This window comes from Peromyscus californicus, unplaced genomic scaffold, assembly GCF_007827085.1.
Source record: "Peromyscus californicus insignis strain IS unplaced genomic scaffold, ASM782708v3 Scaffold_11__1_contigs__length_118956290, whole genome shotgun sequence".
Taxonomy (NCBI): Eukaryota; Metazoa; Chordata; class Mammalia; order Rodentia; family Cricetidae; genus Peromyscus; species Peromyscus californicus.
This window is the reverse complement of record NW_026294402.1, coordinates 73,470,955-73,496,206: the sequence shown is the minus strand read 5'-3', so window position 1 is coordinate 73,496,206 and position 25,252 is coordinate 73,470,955. Positions and strand designations below refer to the sequence as shown.

Here is a 25,252-nt window from a genome sequence, read left to right as displayed (position 1 = left end):
CATCTCCACATTCTAAGCCTGTTGACTCTGTCCCGTTCTCTCTCTAGTTTGTCTCCTTTCCGAACTCAATGCCCACCACGCCCCACTCTCTAGCTAACGCCACTAACCCCATCCTTTCACTCCTGCCCACTCTCATCTGGAACAACGGATCTGAGAAGGAAGCAGAGGGTTGAAATGCTTGACACAGACCCAGGCAAATAAGCCGTGTCGGTTATAATCACAGCAGGACCCTAGGCGAAGAAGGCTTCACTCTGTCCACAGAGTGAAGTCTACACACTTGCAGACCCAAGGGTCACCTTCTTCCCAATGTACAGATTCGCTTGCTGTTCGCCACCAAAGTCCAGACCTCTGGACTCCACTGCAAGGAATGTCCTCCCTCTCCTGTCTACTAGTAAAGTAAGCTCAACTTCCTGTCTGCTGCATAAGCCTCCAGCAGCAGTGATCTCTTTGTGGGCAGCCTCTGCACATCTGGAGTTTACTTTGAGGATAGCCTCTGCACACCTGGAGTTTACTCTTCTTGACTATGACATACTGTAAAATAGAGCAAAGTCCTTTTTTTAAATATTTTTTTTTAATCTTTGTTTCCAGCTACTATGAACTCTTGAGAGCAAGGATCACGCATGCTTTCCTATTCTCTATCCTCTGTCTAAACATAATGAGCTGGTCCAGTTACTAGAAACCCGAAAAAAAAATTCTCCTAGAGAAGGGGTATGAAAGTTGGAGGTAAATAGGGTGCTGAGAACTGAGGAGGTAGTGGCAGCCAGAAACTGAAAATCAGTGACTGGAAACAGGTCAACAATGGGCAGGTCACTGTCTCCTGGGCAAACTCCTGGGTCAGGCATCGTAAGCAGCAGTTACCTCTGCTGTACCTGCCACAGCATGATGCATGGGAGAGCTGTGGAGCGAAAGGGCTCAGGAAGAAATACAAATGGCTATAAATACATGCTGTCAAGTGATTGAGGAAATAAAAACAATGAAACGCTGGGCTTCTTCGATCAGATGGACAAAGATTTAAGAAATACTAAAACGGTAATTCTCAGTGTTGCCTAAGGGGAAAGGAATACAAAAACTCTGCTGGGGAGTTATGGGGGTGGGGTGAGGTTTTCTCCTACTGGTGTCATGGCCCTTCAAGCAAAAGGAGGCTGAACTAATGTTTCTGCTTCAAGAAGTCGCTCTTAGGGCTGGAGGGCCAGAGTGCCAGAGCACAGTCCCGGGATACACCCTCCACACCGTCACTAGCTGTATCCACACATATTCACCTGCACTCAGACGGGATGTACCCCTCTGAGTTAGAAACGACCATATCCATACAAGGTCACTCACCTGCACTCAGAGCAAAATCTGTGCCAGCTGCCACCACAGTGTCAAAGCCACTTACTTCCATATTATAATGCTAACCTGCCTGTAGGAGAGAATTCAGGGCAACATAGAGCATGCTTTCTCCGTGGCTGTTTAAAGGCCTCTGAGGCCCCTGTCCTTCCTGTGGTCAGTTACTGAGACAGGAAAGATGGACGGAGAATAAATAGCCTATGAGCCTATCCACATGTTGCGATGATAACTAGCTCACCCGAACTATGATTCCTTTGCATACCAGCATCTTCGTCACAGCCCTTCTTGGCAAGTTGGCTTACAAGCTGCCCTAGAAGCCTTTCTCCACTTCGGCCTAACCCACCCTGTTCCAGATCACCATCTTCCACTGGAAAACAATGAAGCAGACATTCATAGCAACCTGGCCTCTGCAGTGAGGAGTGTGGCTAGACTTGAACCCATGTCCTGAACTGACGACCCAGGATCACAGGGGATTTTTAGCCACCCCTGCTCACTGTTTCTAAGCACTGAACTTCGGTACAAACGTCCTCTCCTGGGCAAGAGCACTACAGGTTGGCCAGGCCGGTAGGATCCTTTAGTGCCAGACCTAACAGAGGGAGGTCTCTATGCACCCTTCCCAGAAAGTCAAGTGCAGCTCTCTACATTCTCATTTCACTCCATATAAAATTCAGGCCATCTAACCAGCCAACAAGACTGAATATGAGCCAAATCCTCCAACCCAGCACCTAGAGCTAACATCACTTCTTAATGCTTGTCCCTTTACTCCATGATCTCCGTGTGCCAATGGCCTACTATTTCTTCAGTGTGCTTCAGGCCTTTGTATGTGCTGACTCCTCTGGTTTTCATTGGCTCCTTCTTGTAATTTCCTTCAGGTCTCTGCTCTCACACAGCTCTTCTCCGGCAGCTCTAGAGAAAGCACTAACGATGAACTCACTCTCTCTATCCTGTCTCCGGTTCTCTGCTTCTCCCCACCATGTACTATCACACACCTACATACAGATACATGAATGTCTACCACCTCAAGTGTACGCTTGTACATTAACCAGTCTTCCCGTTACCCACTGAGAGCTGAATTCAACATGAATAGGGGTTTAATCTGCTCAATGCCTTCTGTCAGTTCCTGGAATACAGAAGTTCAGTAAGCAGCTGATGAATGGAAAGGTCAGCGATGGAGCCAGCACTAGATATGAACAGACAGACTCCATAGCCTCAACCCTTGACCCAGGTTCCACCACCTCCCATGTCAAAAGGAAGCCTTTCTGAGGTGAAATGCTAAGGAATTACTGTAACATGAGCAGAAGTCTCAAGACAGCTTTATCAAGATGGCATGGGTTCCTTCCTTCATTTCTGTCTGCCACTTACCTTAATGAAAATGTTCGATGACGTCTTAAAAGGCTTGAAATCTGGGAAAAATGTGAGCACACGAAACTTCACTTCTTGCTTTGGCTTATAGAGTGCTTTGTCTGTCTGAATGAGGACAGACATTCTCTTGGTCTCAAATGATAAGCGTGTGCTGTTGGAGAATAAAATCCCTTCCTGGGCACGTCCAGTTACAAGTAGTTCATAAATCTCATCTGCACTGTTCAGAGGTAGCTGGGTGGGGAAAGACCAGACATATCAAAGTCTCACCATTTTACCTTAAAAAGGTTGTAATTACAAGTTAGAATAGAAAACTTAAGCACATAGCATTATCAGAAGGAATTCCAGTGTTGGGGGAAATGTATCCTTCACAGGCACTGAAGCAGAACAATTTGTTTTCTCTCCTTGAAAATCCTGCCCTCTGTTCTTCAGTTAGATCACTGAGCGTCTGGAATGAGGGACACACACCCCACAGCTGTCTCTCTGAGCAACAGTTGTTACATCACCTTGCCGCTTCCTTTCCAAGTGTGTGCTCACTCACACCTGTTGAGGCTGGGCACCTGACTCCCCGATAAGCTTTCCCATGCTTTCTGGGCTTGAGGCAAGCAGCCTATGAAAGGCCAAAATCTCTTTCCTTGATGCGCTCTCTCAGGCCCTCCTCTGGGATGCTTTCTTTTCCTGCACCCTGTTCACCATGTGTCTTGCTGGCTATACCATCATTTTTTTTAAATGAACTAATAACAACAGAAATCCTACCATTGAGTATGAACAGGCCAGAAGCCATATTGAACAGCTCACATGTTCTATATCATTTGACCTGAAGATAATCCCTCAATCCAATACCACACCCACCCTTTAACTGGATTCTCCTGCTAAAACCATTTCATAGAGAAAACAGGCTTAGAGAGTTATGAACGGCAGTCCAGGCCACCAGTTCACATCCAAAGCCAGCATGTGCTTTACTAATCTAGTAGCAACTTGATGTGGTGATTTTCAATATGTTCAGAAAGTCTCTGATCTACCACTCTTCCAAAAAAAAAAAAATGGAGTCTGCACTGGCTCACTAAAACAAGACACGGAAATAAAAGGAAAACTAGCTGAGAACAGGAAGGGGTCAGCAGGGATAGGAGGGGGACAGGAGAGGGTAATAAGGGTGGATGATCAAAATAGAGTATATAAAAGCATGAAAATATCATAGTGAAAACTACTTTGTGTAATTTTTAAATGTTAATTTAAAAAAGTAAAAATCTGCCAGGCAGTGGTGGCGCACGCCTTTTTTCCCAGTACTTGGGAGGCAGAGCCAGATGGATCTCTGTGAGTTTGAGGCCACCCTGGTCTACAGAACGAGTTCCAGGACAGGCACCAAAACGACACTGAGAAACCCTGTCTCGAAAAACAAAAAAAAAAAAAATTAAAAATCCACTGGATGTGGTGATGCATGCCTTTAATCCCAGCACGAAGGAGACAGAAGCAGGCAGATCTCCATAAACTCATGGCCAGCCAGGAATACATGGCTGCATAGAGAGAGAAAGATCCTGTCTTTAAAAATACAAACAGCAGCCGGGCGATGGTGGCGCATGCCTTTAATCCCAGCACTCGGGAGGCAGAGCCAGGCGGATCTCTGTGAGTTCAAGGCCAGCCTGGGCTACCAAGTGAGTTCCAGGAAAGGCGCAAAGCTACACAGAGAAACCCTGTCTCGAAAAACCAAAAAAATAAAAATAAAAATAAAAAAAATAAAAATACAAACAAAGGGGAAAAAAAGAATCTCATTGAAGTGAAAGTAGGGCAAACACTGAGGTGCTCTACTACTCCAGTTTACTGAAGAAAAATCCCTGCTAGGAGTTTTGAGAACATAATAGCCAATCTCCCTAAAGTATTATTGCTCTTAAATATGTGAAAACTGCACTAAACTCAAGCCAAGTTTATAAGCAATGTAAATAAAGAGTCAATAAAAAGGTACATATGCCATAGTTACAATGTATTTCTTTTTGTTGTGGTTGTTTTAAGGGTTTTGTTTTGTTTGTCTATTTGTTTGTTTGTTTTCAAGACAGAGTTTCTCTGTGTAACCCTGGCTGTCCTTGAACTCACTCTAGATCACACTGGCCTCGAATTCAGAGATCCACCTGCTTCTGCCTTCCAAATGCTGGGATTAAAGGCACGCACCACTATACCCAGCTTGAAATGTATTTCTGAAACCAATTTTTTAACTTATTTGTTTATTTATTGAAACCAAATAATTTAAACGGATACTTACTGATGGAAGGGTAAGAATCTTGAAAAAGCCTGAAAAAGAAAACATGAAAGAAAAGGTATTTGTCAAAATTTAAATATAATGTTACAGCACAAGACTTACTAAACTCTTAGCACTCTTTGAGATATGGATAGAACCACAAACTTACTTGGCCAAACCAAAACAGCTTTATTAATGCCCAAAATAACCAAGAAGTTGTAACCTATCCTTGTGGCAAAGATCCAGATTAAAAAGTCATCAGCCAGTGATCAAATCCCAGTAAGCTCCGCCCCTCTGTCACCGTCACACTCAGTCTGCACTGCTCTAGCGCTGTTAAGGTTACAGATATTTGAGGGATGCTTCAGAAAGGATATGGGGAAACCCTGGGGTTCGAAGCTTATTGATCTGTTTTACTTGGGGATTGTAGTACAAGGGATAAAGCCCAGGGCTTCATGCCATCCAGCATGTGCTCTGCCCTGAGCTCCACCCACGGTGAGGCTCACTTTTTATGTTCTCATATACTCATGATAAAGGAAGGCATTAGTCAGCCGGGCGGTGGTGGCGCACACCTTTAATCCCAGCACTCGGGAGGCAGAGGCAGGCGGATCTCTGTGAGTTTGAGGCCAGCCTGGGCTACCAAGTGAGTTCCAGGAGAGGCGCAAAGCTACACAGAGAAACCCTGTCTCGAAAAACCAAAAAAAAAAAAAAAAAAAAAAAAAAAAAGGAAGGTATTAGTCATGTCAGGCATGTCAGGGGTGAGCTGGGACTCATAAGTGACTCATGAGGATCAGGGTGGTACAGACTATTTTTCATGTACAGTTTCTAAAAATAGGACCAATAGTTTACCACATGCCAATTTCTCATCAGATCCATTTATTTCAAGGAAAAATGCTTTCAAGTTAATTGACAAAGTACTTATTCAAAGCTCCGATCAGATGTGATAATAGGCCCTTGGTTCTTTCATTGAAAAACTTTTTATTAAAGGAACCACAGTGTCCCTCTCCTCTTGGAATTCATGTGAGTCTACCATGTGAGAGCAGGGAGATAAGAGAACATGGCACAGCACAGAGCAGGAATTAACAACAGACTCTGAACTCAGACCACACTCAGGGTTCTATCATGAATCTGCTCCTTTCCTGCCCTCTCCTTGAACCTGATTCTCCAGCTCAGTATTTTCATTCATAAAATGTTAATATTTGCCGGGCGGCGGTGGTGGCGCACGCCTTTAATCCCAGCACTCGGGAGGCAGAGCCAGGCGGATCTCTGTGAGTTCGAGGCCAGCTTGGGCTACCAAGTGAGTTCCAGGACAGGCGCAAAGCTACACAGAGAAACCCTGTCTCGAAAAACCAAAAAAAAAAAAAAAAAAAAAAATGTTAATATTTGTTCCAAACTCATACAGTGGTTTGTGGAAAGACTGTTGTTGCCTTCAATATACAGAATAGTTCAGGACACATAGGCAGCACTTGGTGTTCATCAAAGTATAAGAGAGCTCGGAGAGGCATCCATCAGGATATCAGCTTGCCTCTGTAGCAGAGTTCTCCAAGTGTTTATGAGAAAGCATGTCATCAGTAAAGCATGTGGCATTTATTGCCAATACCAATCTACATTTTTTTATTTTTATTTATTTTTATTTTTATTTATTTAGTTAGTTAGTTGGTTAGTTACTTTGGAGCTAAGGACCAAATCCAGGGCCTTGTGCTTGCTAAGCAAGCGCTCTACCACTGAGCTAAATCCCCAAACCCTCAATCTACATTTATAAAGTGGAATACATATTCTTTCTAATTCAAGATATTAAATATCAAAAGTGCAAATTGCTTAGTCTTGCTCAAAAATAATAACAGAAGCAGCTGAATGTTGTGGTTCACACCTTTAACCCCAGCACCTGGGATGCTAAGGTGCAAAGATCACCTTGAGTCTGAGGTTAGCTTGGACTACATAGTGCATTCAACACCAGCCTGGGCTGCATATTGTGGTGATATTGTGTTCCCCAAAATATTGTGCACCCTAATAAACTTTTCTGGGGTCAGAGAACAGAACAGCCACTAGATATAGAGGCCAGAAAATGGTGGCACACACACCTTTAATCTTAGCATTAAATCTGGATCTCTGTGAGTTCAAAGCCACACTGGAAACAGCCAGGCATGGTAACAAGAGCCTTTAATCCCAGGAAGTGATGGCAAGATGTAGAAAGGTATTTAAGGTGTGAACTAGAGCCTGGTTAAGCTTTTAGGCTTTTAAGCAACAGTTCAGCTGAGATCCATTCTGGATGAGGACTGAGAAGCTTCCAGTCTGAGGAAACAGGATCAGCTGAGGAATTGGTGAGGTGAGGTCGTTGTGGCTTGTTCTGCTTCTCTGATCTTTCAGCGCTCACCCCAATACCTGGTCCCGGGTTTGATTTTATTAATAAGACCTGTTAAGATTCGTGCTACAACATATCAAAAACCTGTCTCAAAAATAAAATGAGTAAAAATAAGTATATTTTCTGCCTTCACTATTAAGAACAATCTTGTATATTCGCAGATGTGTGCACATCCACTTCAAACACCACTCTTCTGGTAAACTCAAGAGAATATGAAGAGGTTTGCAGGGACCACCCGGCAATTCACCACCATTCTTACCCAGCATAGGTCAGCTTATCTAATGATTGTAAGCACTCCTGCACAGGGCAGGAGTCTGACATAATAGGACATTGGACAAAATGTGGAAAAAGTGACTGAGGACAAGGAGCACTTTGAAGGGGTACCTCAGAAATTAACCTTGACCTCAAGTGCTGTGCGATAAAAGGCATCAGTCAGGTGAGGAAGGAGAAGAAACAGAGAAGAAAATGCATAGCAGGGCAGGGCACTGGGACCCCACCAAAGCCAAGAGCTGGCTAGGCAGAGCCCAGAGCCGGGAGAGGGCAATTATGAGATGGGGCCAATTTGACTATTATCTTTTGAAGGCTTTTATTATCTTATTTAACAGGAAAAAAATTAAATAAGTCTATGATGGACAATATGATGTTTTGATACATGTATAACCTGTGGAATGGCTAATTCAAGATGCATTACCTCACAGGTGTTCGTATTTGCTGCTAGAACCTTTCACTGGTGGCAATTTTCGAGGACATAAAAATGCCAGTAGGGATTGTAGCCATGATGCACCCTGGAACTTATTCCTCTTGTCTAACTAGAATCTTTTGTTCTTTGACCAACATCTCCCCCGAAGCCCCTTGCTAGATAACCACCATTTTATTCCCCATTTCTTTAGGCTCAACATTTGAAGACCACGTGTCATGAGACAACTCTGTGTCCTCGGATTCACCCATGCTGTTGCAAATGTCAGGGTTCCTTTCTCAGAGGAGAGCAGTATTCCACTGGGAAAACACACATTATCTTCCTTTCCCGTTTATCTGTTCACTGACACTGAGGTTGTTACCACCTCTTAGCTGAATGAGTTGTGATGCAATAACACAGACATGCAGGTGTCTTTCTGACATGCTCATTTCATGCCTGTTGGGTCCAAACATAGTTTATACACGAACAATCTATGTTCATTAAGCTTTCACTTCTCATGGGATACATAAATTCTGTACTGAATTTAAATGAAACTGAAAGGCTGTATCAGCAACTATATTTGGTAAAAACCTTTTAAAGATATGTAAATCAACTTACTTCACAAAATTTTTTTAAAGTTGTTGAAATACGCTAACGGGCATTCTCTATACACACTTAGGAATGAGGTAGTCCTCCCAGGCATGAATTTGGGAACAGAACTTCACAAAAGAGTCAGTTAACCATGAATATAGCTGGAGAGAGGCTATGCAAAGAGAACATAAGAGGGCAGAATGTTAAATCTTAAAAGACAGTCACACAGAAATCCATCAATTGTAGAGAGCAAAAGGGTACATGGGAAGGGATGAAGGGAAGAAAAGGAAGAAGGAAATGATATAATTATATTTTAATTATATTTAAGTGTGTGTGTGTGCGCGTGCGTGCGTGCGTGCGTGCGTGCGTGCGTGCGTGCGTGCGTGCGTGTGTGTGTGTGTGTGTTTGTGTGTGTGTGTATGTGTGTGTTGTTCCGTTGGAACCTCCAGCTCTCCCCTGCATGATCCAGAAAACCCCATTCCTCTCTCTCCAAGTCCCGCCCACTCAGAGAATCTCCAAACAACTGGAAGACACCACCAAGTCCATTCTATACTCTTGGCAGCTACTGTAGCTCCCCCGCCCCTGAGATTGCCAGCCGACTAGGGCGGTCTCAGCTTTAAGTCCTCAAATCCTGGACCAAACCCAACTTGTGGCAGACTCGCCTTCATGCCTCCTCGCCTAGAGGCTATATAAGCTTCCTGCTTTCGTTTGGGCATGTGACTTCTCTGGGACTGGAGAACCCACCCAGGAGTTGCTTTGCTCAAATAAATATTTGAAACGAACAAGATTACCTAGCAGCTGGGCGGTGGTGGTGGTGCATGCCCTTAATCCCAGCACTTGGGAGGCAGAGGCAGGTGGATCTCTGTGACTTCTAGCCCAGCCTGGTCCACAGAGCAGGTCCCAGGACAGCCAGGGCTACACAGAGAAACCCTGTCTCAATAAAACATAAATAAACAAATAAATAGATAAATAAATAAATGAGTGAATGAATAAATGAATAGATAGATAGATAGATAGATAGATAGATAGATAGATAGATAGATAGATAGATAGATAGATAGACCTAGCAAAACTAAGCCTGGAGTGCTGGGCACACCACAATCCCAGTACCCAGGAGGGCTGAAGCAGGAGGACCGCAAGTTTGAGGCCAGCCTGAGCTCAAAAATAACTAATATGAAAACAAATCTCAAACAAGCACATGGGGATGAGAAACAGGAAAAAAAACTCCAGCAAACCTCTAAAGTTATGCTATCCCACAGAGCAGGTACCAGACCTGTGACATCTGTAAAATACACCTGCGTCCTAAGACTTATAACAAAGCATAGAGTGAAACATTCAGCAATGGCTTTTATAAGGATTCTGTGTCATCACAGTATCTGTAATTACAAATAATAAGTCATCTAGTTCAAATAGAATGGACTATCAAAATTAATTTTTATCTGTTTTGTTTTACTTTTGTAATACAGGCACTGGAGAATGCTCAATTATTTACACTGTTGAATTGTATTTCTGTTCTACAGTCGTGTCCTGGAGGATGGGACTCTGAAATTTTTATTTAGAAACAATGAAGCAGCCAACAGGCCTGACAGAATACAATTTTTTTGCATTTAATGAATCAAAGCAATACGTATATTTCCACAGACCTGCACTCCAACTCTCTTCAAAAGACAGAAATGAAGTGAACTATCGGCCTATGAGATCTTTCCGCAGCTTGCACCAAGTGTAAAGGCTGCAAGCCAAGTGTAAAGGCTGCGACACCACGGGCCTTGCCACTTCAGTTTGGTTCAGGGTAGAAGTGTCCGTTCAAAGTAGGAGCTCCGTGGAAAGAGGTGTTCTGGGCGAATGTTCCAATAAGTCTATTATTCTTATTTTACAAATGAGATCTGGAGACCTGGATCACCCAAGACTCTCAACTGGCAGCCTGACTCTTGGGTCCCAGCATTAGACCAACCCAGATCTGGATGGTCTCAGGATGGTTAGCAGTTTACCTCTCTTGTATTGCTGAGTATTGTCAGAGTTTTCGTTTGGTTGGTCTGTTTGCAAATATCCCCAATTCCTTAATCATGACTGAGGTTTAAAATCTCAGTCACCTGGAATCCCTAGCTTTCCTCAGTCTCTGTGTGGATTCTGGTACCTATATAAGCCATCCCCAGGAGGGGGCAACCCGGGCAAGTCAGGTCTCTAGCTAACAGGACTACAAAAGAAGGGTGTGGTGTCACACTCCTTTAATCCCAGCAGAGGCTGGTGGATCTCCATGAGTTCAAGGCCAGCCTGGTCTACAGAGAAAGTTCCAGGACAGCCAGGGCTGTTACATGGAGAAACCCTGTTTCGAAAAACCGGGAAGAAGGGGAAAAAAAAAAAAAAAAAGCCAGGCCTGGTGGTTCATGACTTTAATCCCAGCATTTGGGAGGCAGAGGCAGGTGGATCTCTGAGAGTTCGAGGCCAGCCTGGTCTATATAGTAAGTTCCAGGACAATTACACAGAGGAAACCCTGTCTACAGAAAAAAACAAACAAACAAACCATAGGCCCACAAAGCCCTAGATTCAGAGGGCTGGGACACACCCTACAGCTTAGATAAAGAATCTTGCTCCTGCAGTGGATGTGGGTTGCTAGAACCCAGCAGCCACCACAGAATCCCGCGGCAGAATCAAGAACGAAAAGCTGAACTGCAGGGAACTGCTCCCCCACAGCCCATTCCTGAGAGGGACTCGGTTTTCATCGCCTCAGGAGAAATTTTTAGGGTCGGCTATTTTGTCAGCCCAGGGAATGTCGGAAACCATGTGCTTCCTCTCTCCTCTGGTCTGACACGCAGGCCACCTCCCACGGCCACCAGATTTACAAAGACTGAGGAGGGGTGGGGATGTGGGCATGGGTTTCTACCCAAGTGACATCAGACAAGGGAAAGAGGAAAGCCGCTGGGAATCTGCCATAACTGGTTAACTGGAGGGCAAGCACGCCGGCAATTCCTAACAGGCTCGCTAGAAATCTCGTTCCACAGTAGCACTCATTTGGTTGTTTTGTTTTGTTTGGGGTGTAGCTTTTAGTCAACTCAGACCTTTGAAGGGTTTCTCTCATGAGAGCAAAACTGGAGAAGCTGCCTGCCTGGGTCCCACTACAGACCTATGACCACATCAGTCCCAGAACCAGGAAAGATACAGAGCCAGCCACCATGAGAGTCCAGAGGCAGAGAGGTCTCAGCCCAGACTCTAGCTCCTGCTGGATATAGGGAGCATCTCAGACACTGTGTAGACAGACGTACACTAGAGGCCTACCACTCATCCCATGAGTCCTTATTGAAAGGTCAGCTGTAAATGGTTAATATTATTTATTGCTATTGCTGTTGTTTTCTCTTCAAATTTAAAAGTACATCTTGGAATTTCTTAGGCACTTACTAAGTCCTAGCACCAGACTTATTTGAAAGTCAAAAGATTTTACAATGACTTGGGTCACCAAATGATAAAAGTAGGGGTGGGGGAGGGAGGCAGGATAGTTGGGAAATAATAGCCCCTTTCTCTGCGGTTGCTAGTTAACAGTTAAGAGACAGTATTTGCAACCCTTTGGGAACATTTTTTATTTCTCCTTTGGTCAGGTTCCACTCAGACAAGGGCAATGGCTATTGGGAGGCAAGCCACACTCTCTCGACCACTGAGGATGCACTCCGTGATGTAAGGTTCTTACAGTTCCTTGTTCTGGACAACTGGAACCTCAGATCACTTTCACATATGACCAGAGAGAGGCCATCTCAGAGCCTTCCAGACTGCTGCCTCTGCCCCTCAGCAGCCAGCACCTCAAAAGAAGCCTTGTTTGCTGACTTCACACTTGGCACAGCCGAAAAACTGGCCATTTGATTTACAAATAGAGTCAAGGCTATTTTTAAGTTGTGTAATAAGCATACACAAGAACGAACCTTTTCCTTAACTCTTGAAACTTACTCTGTAATACATCTGCTGCCTGACAGCTTTCCCCACCAAGCAGCTCCGGAGAATCACTGACCGGAAAGAATAGTGTACATCTGGAAATAAACTAGGTCCAGAAATACTTTCTATGAAAAAAAAAAAAAAAGGATTTTTCCACCATGGATCTGCCCAACTTAATATTTGAGGCAGGCATAATATCTTTGGCAGTTCTTTGCTATGCGGTCATGTGCAAAAATAAACTTATGGTTATCCCCACTGTTAATATGTTTTACCTCTTTACCAGTTTGTTAAATATTCTCTATTTATGCAGAAATTATTTCATCTCCAGATGAACTACAAAAGGAGGATGATTTTCCACCACAAATATGCGGAAAACAGAACTTTAAAAATACAGTGTTTCTTTTTAACAGTTTAATGTCATTTTGGCAAAAAAAAAAACTAATTAATTGAGTCAATACAGAAAATATAAATATTTCACAATCTCTTTTAAACCCTCCCTTGGACTCTTTCATATTCTTCTTGTTCTTTTTTCCTACCTCCCTTTGCTTATAAATATTTTGATATGACATTCATACATAATGTTTCATCCCATGTATGTGGCTCAGTGAAATAAAGTCCAGCAGAAACTCACTAGAAGTAAGAAAAATTTAAACTAAGTTTCAGTACAAATGGAAAAGCAATTCTTGGCTTTGAAACGTACAGAGATTGTTATAGGGAGCCTTCATCCAGTGACTGATGGAGGCAGATTCAGAGACCCGTAGCCAAACACTGGGCCCAGATCCAGAGTCCTGCTGAGGAGAGGGAGGAGGGATTGCAGGAGCCAGGTGGGTCAGGGACATCGGAAAAAAACCTACAGAAATGGCTAGCCTGGCTCATGGGAACTCAGAGTCTGAACCAACAACCAGGAAGCCTGCACGGGACCGACCTAGGTCCTCTGCATATATGTGACACTTGAGTAGCTTGGTCTATTTGTGGGACTCCCAGCAACGGGAGCAGGCCTGTCTCCAGCACTTTGCCTGGCTCTTGGGAACCCATTCCTCATGCTGGACTGCCTTGCCCTGCCTGAATACAGGGAAAGGTGCTTGGTCTTATGCCATGCTTTGCTGAAGCCCGTGGGAGGCCTGCCCCTTTCTGAGCAAATACCAGGAGGGGTGGAGTGGGGAGGGGAGAAGAGTGGGGGGGGAGGCTGCAGTCAGAATGTAAAATAAATGAATTAATTAAATTTTAAAAAAGAAAAAGAAAAAACAAATAAAATAAGAAGGGATTCAGCTCTAACATGGCTTTAGAACGCCCATTCTGACCACTGTACCTCCCAATAGGACAGTACAGACCCAGGTATTATTTCCAAAACACTCAGTACAACATAATCTCAGAGTTTGGCACACAGTAAATATTTTAAATACTGAATATAATGAATGCCTTCTTTATAGTCCTTAAGATAGTTAACACATTTCAACAGAGTCATGCTACACTATCCTGTAGCTATATTTTCATAAACATAAATCCCTAACTGTGCCTGCTACAAGGAAGCTACGAGGTATTCTTAGAAAACATTCCTCTCCACTTAGGCCAACTTCTTCACCACTCAGTCTGGTTTTTAGACTTCAGTTCGTGAATCACTTCCTCAGAACCAAAAGTCCCACAGACCTGCCCACGTGTTACCCACTGCTATTGCCCCGCTAGACCCTGGAGCTCCTTCAGCCAGGGCCTGGCAGGCAAACTGAGGCCATACCTAAGACAGGCACCATGTGCTTTCCTCCTGTGTGGAACCCGGATGCTACATGCATGACATGAAGGAAGGGGACGACTGAGAGAAAGGAGACAACCAGGAGGGACAGGGACAAGAGAAGGGGGAGTGAGCATGACAGATGTGTGTGAAAATGGCACCATGAAATACACCAGTTTGCACAAGCAATACACACTGGTTGTCTAAAGAAAGTCAATCCCGAGAACTTTCCTATGAAAAGTAGAGAGTAGAAGAGAGAGCCAGACTGGGACCCAGCACAGTCCTCCACCTCAAGCCCTGTCACTGCACCTTTGCGTGATTGTTATCTTGACCCAGACTAAAATATGGTGAGTCAGAATGCCACCTCATACACTAGCAATCATGGGGGAATAAACTTACATCCCATCATCCCCTTGCACCTCTCGGGAGGCATACCTCCATCACAAACAACCCTTCTTTTTTTTCTCATTTTTGAGACAAGGTTTCTCTGCACAGTCCTGGCTGTCCTTTCGATCTGTAGACCAGACTGGCCTCAAACTCATAGAGATCCGCCTGCCTCTGCCTCCCGAGTGCTGGGATTAAAGGAGTGTGCCAACACCGCCTGGCCAGTCCTTTCCTTTTTATCCTTACACACACACACACACACACACACACACACACACACACACACACACACACACAGCCCTTTTGCTCCAATCCAGCAGTGACCCAGTCTAGGGCACCACCAGGGAAGATCTCAACACCTGTTTTTCTTTATGACATTCCTCTCCTTTGCCCCACCTAGAAGAAGACAGACAGATCTACACAGTTAAGAGGAAGGTTATAGCTATGCCAAAGTCTTCCTCAAATTCCACTTTAATTTTACACCTTCGTTCAGAAAATATTTCTTCCCTGACCCATACTCTGCAGTTTTCTCTTTCATCAGATAAAAAAGTGGTACTGGGGTGGGAACAGACACCCGTACATCTCCACACTCAGAAAAGAGAGGCAGGAGGATCACAAGTTTGAGGCCAGCCTGGGCTACCTGGTGAGAGTGTGTCAAAAAGAACAAAAATGAGCTGCCTGCCTGGAACTTTCTTCTCTCTCTGCCCTGGCTTTCGGAGGCGTCACGCCGTCTTCCAGCCCCCCGACTCCTGCCTGTCGGTGCCTTCGGGTGACTTGTCTCCTCGCCCAGGCTTGTCATCACCAGCGTTCTTCTTGCAGCTCAGGTAGTCTTGGTATCTTAAATACTAGCATTCTCTATGAAAACAAGGCCTAAGATTCCTTCCCCGGCCCCCACCTGTCGGATGCCTCCACCTGGCTGCCTCCCCACACTCACCGAGAAAAACTGAAGCATGCTTTCAGAAAACAAATGCAGAAGCCACTCCCCGCCTCGCGAGACCTCCACTCCCGCCCCCCCCCCCCCCCGCCGCCCTCCCGAGACCTCCACTCCCTCCCCCCCCCCCCACCGCCCTCCCGAGACCTCCACTCCCCCCCGCCGCCCGGGGAGTCAGCTCCTTCCTCCAGCACACCCTTCCCTTCTCTAAAGTGTAAAATAATGGTTCCCACCAAACACCAAATATGCATGTCATAGCCAAGGAGGGGGCTTATGAATGAGCATCTGTAGCCCTCTAAAAGTAGACGGTAACAACAGTATTGTGCAGAGTCCAAGAGAAAAAATGTTGCTTGCAAACTGTGTTGAATTTCATCTGCACATATGGGAAGGAAATACACCTCCCCTTCTGGGTACACCCAGTGTGTGGGACTAGAACTGGTCCAGTCTTCCAAGCCACAAATTTTATTTACTGTAAGGGATGCATTAAGATTATACATATTCGTGGAATACAATGTGAAGTCTCAATGCATGTATAGATTGTATAAATTTTAAATCATAGATCAAACATTTGTCAGTTCTTTATGGCTTAAACTTTCAAGATCATCTTGTAGTTTTTTTGTTTGTTTGTTTTGTTTTGTTTTTGAAGGTGAGAAGGGGATTTCAAAACAGGTTTCTCTGTGTAGTTCTGGCTGTCCTGGAACTTACTCTGTGGACCAGGCTGGCCTCAAACTCAGAGATCTGCCTGTCAATTAAAGGCATAAGCCACCACCACCCAGCTTTTTTTTATATTTTTAAGTTATGTGTGTGTGTGTGTGTGTGTGTGTGTGTGTGTGTGTGTGCCATAGACCGTGTATAGAGATCAAAGGACAACTTTGTAGAGACAGCTTGTTCTTTCTCATGTGTGGGTGGGTCCTGGGGACTACACTAAGGATTTCAGGCTTGGTGGCAAATGTCTTTATCTGCTCAGCCACCTATCTGGCACCTTTTGTAGCTTTCTGATGTGCAATCCATTACTCTACATTTAGTCACTCTACTGAGAAACAGCTCCTCAGGGCTTCTTCCTCCCGGGTACCTATACTATAGTACCCACCGACCAACCTCTCTGCACTCTTTTGGGGAGGGTAAAGTTTGGGTTCTTCGTTTAGTTTTGTTTGTTTTGCTTTTTGAGTTTTCTGAGACAGGGTTTCTCCATGTAGCCCTGGCTGTCCTTGAACTCACTCTATAGATCAGACTGGCCTCAGACAGGAAGATCCGCCTGTCTCTGCCTCTCAAGTGCTGGTATTAAAGGCATGGGCCACCATTGCCTGGTGAGTTTGGTTTCTTGAAATAAAGTCTCACTCTGTAACCCAGGCTGGGCTCAAACACATGGTAATCCTCCTGCCTCAGCATCCCAAGTTCTGGGTGTGAGCCACTACACTCACTCAGCTTTGCACTTTTAATTTCAAGTATTACTCTTCCAGACCTTCCAATATTATCCTTCCTCTTATTCCTCACCCCTCATTCATCCACGGAATACTAAATTGATGAAAAGAAACATCTCTGAAAACATGACAAGTTTTAGCATAACAAAGCCGACTTAACAGAATATGAAGGCTCGACAGTAACCCATCCCAAATTCTTACAGGATCTGCTTTCTATTTCCACCACAGCCCTCCGGTGAGTCATGAGGACAGTGACTCAGTGTTAGATGAGCAATGCATGTTTAACTTGCAGTTAAAAGAATTCGTGTGTTTACTTTCAACTTCAATCACTGATTCACAATTAAACCCCCAAACATGTTGTTTTAGTACTGAAAATTAACACCAATGCTTAAAGGTTGGGGGATACTTGAAAAGCAAGCATCGAAATTTATCAGGAGGGGCCTTCTCTCAGAGTGGGTGAGTCATCAAGCTTGCCAGGGCTTGCCTCTCACTCCCAGGCTTTCCAAAACTTGGTCAACTACAATTTGGGAGACACTAGCAGGTAGGTGTTCTCATTGAATGTTGTTGAGAATCGTCTGAGATGATGGTAGAGGAGACATAGGTACCTGGACCTCAGCCATGTCTGAAGGGTGGCCGTGAATCTACACTTTATAAGTGCAATTCACACCTTGGGAAACACGGCGATGGAATTTAGATCTCCAGTGTGCCCTGACCAATTAATTCTCCCGCTGCTTCTCAGCAGTCCATCAAGAGCGACTCCACCCTGAGCTAAAACAGGACACTGCATGGTACTCAGGGGTTTGTAAGCTTCACTCGCCTTTTTCTTTCTTCCATATAAGAAGAATTGACATTTATAAACATATCCTAGATCTTAGACACAGCTTCCGCAGATGGTAGGAGAATTTTCTGGAAGACAGTGGAAAAAACACTGGGCTGAAGATTTGGAGAAGTAGGATTCATTTCCAACTTTGCCAGCAACAAGCACTTAGACTTTGGGCAGGGCATCAGACACCAGGCCTCTCCTCAGCCACAAATTAGGTAATTGAGTTGACTTAACTCTGATGTCCCCTTCCAGGTCCAAAACTCCACAGTGGTCATAACTAAATTCAGAGAGAAGGTGACACTTCATCTTTCAATTCTTTTGTGATTGCTGTTGTCACTATTTTTTTTGTTCTGGAACAGAGTCTCTATACGTAGCCCAGGCTGGCCTCAAATTCCATCTTTGTGTTTCAGCCTTTTAAGTGCTGGGATTACAGGCGTGTATCACCGGGCCTAATTCAGCTTGCAGTTCCTTAGATCCACATTAGGTCTAGATGTGAGTCTAGTCTACTGCAAGCAAATCCAAAGATGGTTTAGAGGACGGTAAATATAATATACCCCCGTCTGTGACCCAGACAGAACCGACCTCAGGTTCAGGCTTCATCATGCACCAACTGACTTGCTTAAGTCAGGGAAACTCAATGTTCTCTCTTAGTTTCAGTCTCCAAATTAGCATCAGAGTGCCTGTTTCATTGGGTAGTAGAAATGAAATGCTTTGTGCTTGGCATTGTAAACAAATAGTACTTATGTGCTATATGCCTTCCCGTTCCCATGATGTAAATGCCTTTTATAGAGTCCCAAATTCAGGGTCATCTCCATAGGAGATGAATAATCACCTTGGACAGGAATTATTAATACTCTCCTCTAATAACAGTAGCTATTTTCTTGAACTGTAGCTACTATCTCCTGCTAAGTGCTTTACATCTTTCTTCATTCAGTCCTCACAATCAGCACATAGTCATGCTAGGTCAGAAATCATTATTATCAGATAATGAAATTAAAGCCTGCTGCAGTCCTCACGCCCCACAGTCAAAAAACCATTAGAGGGGACGGCCAGCACCTGCAACACATAATCTGGCTCCAAAGCCAAGCTTGTCTAGGTCCTCTGACCCCCAGTGTCTACCCCTACTAATATTTATCCCACACAACGGCAAAGACACACAAATGAAGAACCTACACCCTTTAGAAGTCATTCTCATGTAACTACAGGTTTAGGCTGAGTTCTCCTTCCAAAGTTGCCTGTAGAAACCTGCCCTGGGATCCGCCTACACACTACACTAATTAATGTACTTTCATAAAAACCATGGGACAGATCCTGATCTACGTAGATGAAAGGTACATTTGACAGTATTGTCCCCACCAAGTGACCATCCTAACTAGGCTGCATGATTTTTCTTTCATTTTCCAGCTAATACCTTGTATGGGAGGGCAACTGTAGTATTTCAAATTCTGTTTTAACTACTTTACACACTTGCCCACAGAGTCCAGAAGAGGGTGTCGGATACCCTGGAACTAGAATTACAGATGCCCAATGTGGGTGGTGCTGGAAACAGAACTCACATCCTCTGCAAAAGCAGCAAGTGCTCATAACTGCTGAGCCACCTCTCCAGCCCCAGAGTTTTCCTTATTAAAAAATAAACTAAACAGATTCTTTTAATTCGCCAAGAGTTTAGCACAAAACCAAAAATCAAGTTATCAGAGGACACAGATATGGATCCCATTTCATCCCATTCTCTCAAAGGGAAGGCAAAGAACCAAGCAACACAAAAAATAAACAGTGTAGGGGTGGTGGCACACAACTTAATCCCAGCACTCAGCAAACAGACGCAGGAGGAGCTCTGTGCGTTCAAGGCCAGCCTGGTCTACATATTGAGCCCCAGGCCAGCCAAGGATGTATAGTGAGAGCCTGTCTCAAAGAGACCAAATAAATAAACAGTGCCTCCAGATGGGCAGGGACTCACTAGAGATGCCCAGGTAGAGCTCCCAAACTGGAGCTCCATGTTTCAGATGGCATCTCCAGTTCAGGCTTTTTTTTCTTAAACCAGATTTACACAGAACCAGTGGCAATGACTTCTTTGACTGAGGGAAAGGTTACTGTTTGTTATTGAAGTAAATTTTGTTTGAAAAAAATAATGGGAGCTTCTAAACAAACGGTTCAGGTTGGAGAAGGGAAAGAGAGATGAAGGCTGATTTCAAGGACATCCCAAGAGTGGTAACTAACACTTGGAAAGCTGAAGCAGGAGGATCAGAAGTTCAATGTGAACCTCAGCTACATAAAGAGTTCAAGGCCAGCCTGGGATAGATGTGACCTGTCTTGAAACACACATATAAAAATGATTTAATAAGCCGGGCGGTGGTGGCGCACGCCTTTAATCTCAGCACTCGGGAGGCAGAGGCAGGCGGATCTCTGTGAGTTCAAGGCCAGCCTGGTCTACAGAGTGAGTTCCAGGAAAGGCGCAAAGCTACACAGAGAAACCCTGTCTCGAAAAACTAAAAAAAAAAAAAAACAAAAAAAAAAAAAAAAAAAAAAAAAACTAAAAAAAAAAAAAGATTTAATAATTAAAATAAAAACCACCAAAATAATTAAAATTAAGCCCATTGTGCAATCTGAATCTGTTAATAATAGTAATGGTAGTATTTCTGATGCAAATTAAGCTAGAAATACATGCTTGTGCTGTGGCACACAGCCCTGGCCCAGGGATTTTTCTAATCTCTCAAAGGCATCTCTCTCCTAAGCTCTGCTAGATGATAACTCTCTATTAAAACCTTTATGTGAGGAAACTGATGAACTAATCAGACTGAAAATGAACCTGTTTGAATGTATGTGACGGGAAAAAATAAAACACAAATTCTATAAAGATTCAGGCCCTGCAGATTTAGAAGCCCTCACTCATCTGCATGCTGTCATGACTGCAGAAGGCAGATAAAGCAAAGGATGTGAGGAAAGGGAGGCAGGAATGTCTTCATCCTTAAGCCCTAACCTTACAGGAAGCATCTGCGCCAGAGAACAATTAACAGCCTCCCACTGTAGAGTAAGATCCTCCTTTCAAAGAGGGAGAGTGCCTCCAGCAATGTGAGTTTCAATAGCCTAAAAAGTCAACAAAAGTAAGAGACACAGGGTAGGGAAAGCAGCATTTTCCCACTTTCCTTTTTAAAGGTCCATTCTGGTCCAGGGTCTTCCATTCTAACCTTGAACATAGGAGGGATGCTCCTCAAAAAAAAAAAAAAAAAAAAAAAATTTTTTAATAATGACATTAAAACCAAACCATAATATGAATCCCTAATGCAGTTTCTATTTGTTACAGAGGAAAAGGTGATAAAGTGTGGGAAAGAGCAGAATTCTAAAATAAGAGGGGGCCTGGAAAGAGAGATAGCTTAGCAGTTAAGAGAACTGGCTGTGGGCCTGGAGAGATGGTTCAGAGGTTAAGAGCACTGGCTGTTCTTCCAGAGGACCTGAGTTCAATTCCCAGCAGCCACATGATGGTTCACAACCATCTGTAATGAAATCTGGTGCCCTCTTCCGGCCTGCAGGGATGCAGGCAGAACACTGTATGCATAATAAATAAATAAATACAATTTTAAAAAAAGAGAACTGTCTGCTCTTCCAGAGGACCTGGGTTCAATTCCCAGCACCCACATACCCACATAGTGGCTCACACCTGTCTATAACATCAGTTCCAGATCTGATGCCATCTTCTGGCCGCCTCAGGCACTGCATGTACATGGTGCCCACACAAGCATTCAGGCAAATACTCATACACACAAAATAAAACACAGCTAAATTTAAAATATGAAACAAGAGTGTGTAAATGTCCAAGCAAAGCCCAAATATTTGTCAAACTCATTCACGTTCTTCTGGTCCGGTACATTCCAGGGAAACTGCCGTCAAAAATCATACCTTCCTGATGAATAAATAATGAAGATGAAGCTGCTTAAGAACTATCTCCTTTGACTTGACACATTTTCCAGTGTGTCTTTAGCTACTATCCCAACCAAGGTTTGCGCATTTCCAGAAATGATAAGTCTAATGATAGAAATTAAGGTCTGCTCCCATGTGTGAAGGGATGTGCTTCCTAGATCTGCTTCTTTAGGGCTATGACTACTAATGCTAGCAACTATTGTGTAACGAATGCCTAGCAGGACTACATACTAAAAGATTTTAACTTGGTAACTGCACAAGGCGGCCAGGTGCATTACCGTTGTTCCACTGATGAGGAACCTGATACTCAGAACAGTTAAGTGGCCTGTTTAGAATCACAGTAGCTCGTAGGAGCAAGATCACGGTCTATGACAGATCCTTTCTCAACAACAAGGCACACATGTGAATGCACACACATACACAAAACAGCCTAGCCCCAGCACATATAACCCTCTTCTGAATTTAACCCCATCTTAAATTGCCTGTAGCCAGCCAACTGCCTGTAGAGAAAGAGTCACAGGTATGCAGAAACTTTCATCCCATTTGATGTCTTCCAATTTCTATACTGGTAATGGATACTTTTTGTTTGTTTGTTTGTTTTTTTGAGACAGGGTTTCTCTGTGTAACAGTCCTGGCTGTCCTCGGACTACCTTTGTAAACCAGGCTGGCCTCGAATGCAGAGATCCACCTGCCTCTGCCTCCCAAGTGCTGGGATTAAAGATTAAAGGCATGTGCCACTATTGCCCAGCAAGGATACATTTTTATATAAAGAACTACTGTGTAATCCCATCCACCCTGCATTACGTACTCTTACATGATTTCAAAGTAAATAACTCAACAATAGAGGAACTTACACTTCAGTTTCTGGTATACATACACTTTTAGTTAACATTTGGGTGCCATTTAATTGGAACTCACTGGGCAAATAGTGCTCTTGTAGCCAGGAAAAAAACATAATAAATATCCATTTTAATGAAAAAAAGATGTTTTATATATTAATTAATAACCCCTAGATTTAATTTTCCCTTAATACTGAAGGAAAAAAAAAGGATACTCCTGGGCCCAATATAATCCTGAACCAGATTAGAATTCAAACTCGAAACAAAAGATGTTGGTTTTTTTACAAATAATTGATACTTTTTCACACGGCTCCCTTCCACTTCCCACATACTCACATCATTTTTAAGTCACTGGGGATTTTTTGTTCAATAACACTGGGTCTACTATTCCACATAACCAAATCACTCTTCTCTTCCTTCTCACCAGCTTATTTAGTAAAATCCACCGCACCCAATAAGCTTGGCATGATGTGAGACAAGCATTTAGCTCTGCCCATGGCTCTTGGGGCAAACTCTGGGCTGCACTTCCGGCCTCCTTGTTGTCTGTCCACGAGCAGTGGTGGCAAGCACCATTTCCGGGCCTGGCCCCCAAACACCTCCCCGGTAGAAAACTCCGGGTGCTCTTCCCCTGCAGTCTCAGGAGATGCGCTGTGATGAAGCCACGTGTGGAAGGAACCTGGCTGGGTCTTTGTCCACTTGGTAGAACACTCAGGGACAATTTCAGACTTCCCGGGCCTGGGAATCAGACGGGCATTCTGGAAACGGCTGAAAACGTGTGTTCCTCTGCTGGGCTACCGAACCCATGGCTCTATCGCCACACTCCAGCTAGGGCTGTAAGACTGCCCAGTTTATCTTACCTCTTTCAAAGACTCCCTCTGCCTCTAGGACGGGGACCGTTCTGTTGGAAACCTTCTTTAACACCTGAGCCTTTACAGTGACTTGTGGGGGGCTGTGTTCCAGAAGGTCCACGCCAACTGTCACATTGGCTCCGGGCCTGATGATTCCTGGGGCTGTCACCAGAAAGCGGGACCTGAAGAGTTACCAACAAAAGAAAATCAGAGGTTTGTTTTTTTTTTAATTATTAATTAAATGTATTCGTTTATTTTACTTCCCAACCACAGTCTCCCCTCCCTCCTCTCCTCCTGCACACCTCCACTGTGCCCACTCTCTGGAAGAGTGAGGTCTCCACACTACTCCATTTACAGTAATTACAATTAAAATGGCGCCACTGCTGTTTCGTTTGGTAATGCCATGAAATGCTACAGAAAACGTAATTCCTCAACCCGTTCAAACGCACAGGAGCCAAAGGGGGAAACAAAACATGCAGAAGTCACTGCAGAATGCAAGTCTCCAAGTCTCCTCAGAGATGACCTCATCTCCACGTTATTAGGAAACACACACACACACACACACACACCCCTAGAATTGGGATTTTTCCTTCTCAAATCTTCGTGTTTGCCTATCCACCCAAGAGAGATGGGGGGGATGATTGAAATCACCATCTGAAAATAAATGCTAGCAATGAAATCTCCAGGTTAGTAAGCATCTAAGTCCCCCAAAGAGGCCGACCGTGGTGGTGCACACCTAAACTTCTAACACCCTGACACTCAAGAAGCTACTGAGGCAGGACGACTGCCCAGGCTCCCTATAGGGGCCAGGCTGAGTTATAAATGATCACCCCCGGAATAAAAATAATAATAATAATAATAATTTTCTTTCCTGAAGATTAAAAAAAGCTTTAGAAATGGAGTACTTTATACTATCTAATTTCTTGTTAACCTTCCTACAATCTCTGATATGGCACTCTCCAGTCCCCTCAGTCACACCGACAGTGTCACAGTAGAAACATCCTGTTTAGAAAAGTCTGAGAAAAAAAAAAGAGGCACATTACTTAGGAGCAACAAGTTGAGAGGCAAAAGGCAAAGCAACGAGGACTAGAGCCAGGACGACGTTCTTTGGCAAGTTGTCGCAGCAGAAGGTCACTGCAGAAGCCCCCTGGTGGGTCCCGCAGGCCGCGCGCGCGTCCCCGCGTTCCCTGCACCCTACCCCGGCCCGCGCTCCTACCCCGGGGCGGCCAGCGCGGCGGCGGCGGCGGCGCACACGCAGAGAAGGTGGGCAGCGCTCAGGAGGCTCCGGCTGCGCATCTCGGCGTCTGCCCGCGGGGTCTGCAGCCCACCGAGTGTGCGCCCTGCGGGGTGTGGCTGGCCACCTCCTGCCTGCCTTTCACCCCCCCACTCCGCGCCAGGGTTTAGCAATCTGAAATGGGCGCGCCTAAAAGCAGAGAGATCTAAATTGAGACTTGATGGCTCCACCCATCCCGCTGCATCACAATGGCGCTTCTGGCTTCTCCTGGGCTAACGTCGGTTGTCCGGTGGCTGAGAAAAGCGGTCTCTGCACGCGGTGGCCACAACCTGGCCCCACCTTCCCTGCTCCGGGGAGAGAACAGAGGGCGCCCACTTCCTCGGCCACCGGGAACCAGGGGCTTGTTTACTCTAGCGCTCTACCAGCGATGCCCGGAGTGAATAAACAGGCCCATCCTTGTGAGCGGCAATTCATAGCAGCTATGAGAAGTGGAAAAAAATCAATCATTGTCCTTCAGACGATGAGTCAGAAGTTTACGGAAATGGCAAGCGCGCGCGTGCCTGGACACACACACACACACACACACACACACACACACACACACAGGTGGGTATATATTGGTAGTTATTTAATGTATATATATAAGAACAGAAAATAACTTTTTTCTTA

General features: G+C 44.5%; 1 protein-coding gene across 1 annotated transcript in view; it reads right to left on the bottom strand.

The window, feature by feature from the left end:
* Cd109 (CD109 molecule) overlaps positions 1-25,026 on the bottom strand; it is a 107,241-nt gene extending 82,215 nt beyond the window's left edge. The window contains exons 1-4 of the mRNA XM_052715092.1: positions 24,566-25,026; positions 23,359-23,531; positions 4,943-4,971; positions 2,692-2,922 (exon numbers count right to left, since the gene is read on the bottom strand). Coding sequence (XP_052571052.1) covers positions 2,692-2,922; positions 4,943-4,971; positions 23,359-23,531; positions 24,566-24,645 — 513 coding nt within the window. The 5' untranslated portion in view covers positions 24,646-25,026. The remainder of the gene's footprint in view (positions 1-2,691; positions 2,923-4,942; positions 4,972-23,358; positions 23,532-24,565) is intronic.
* Positions 25,027-25,252: the final 226 nt, after the last annotated feature.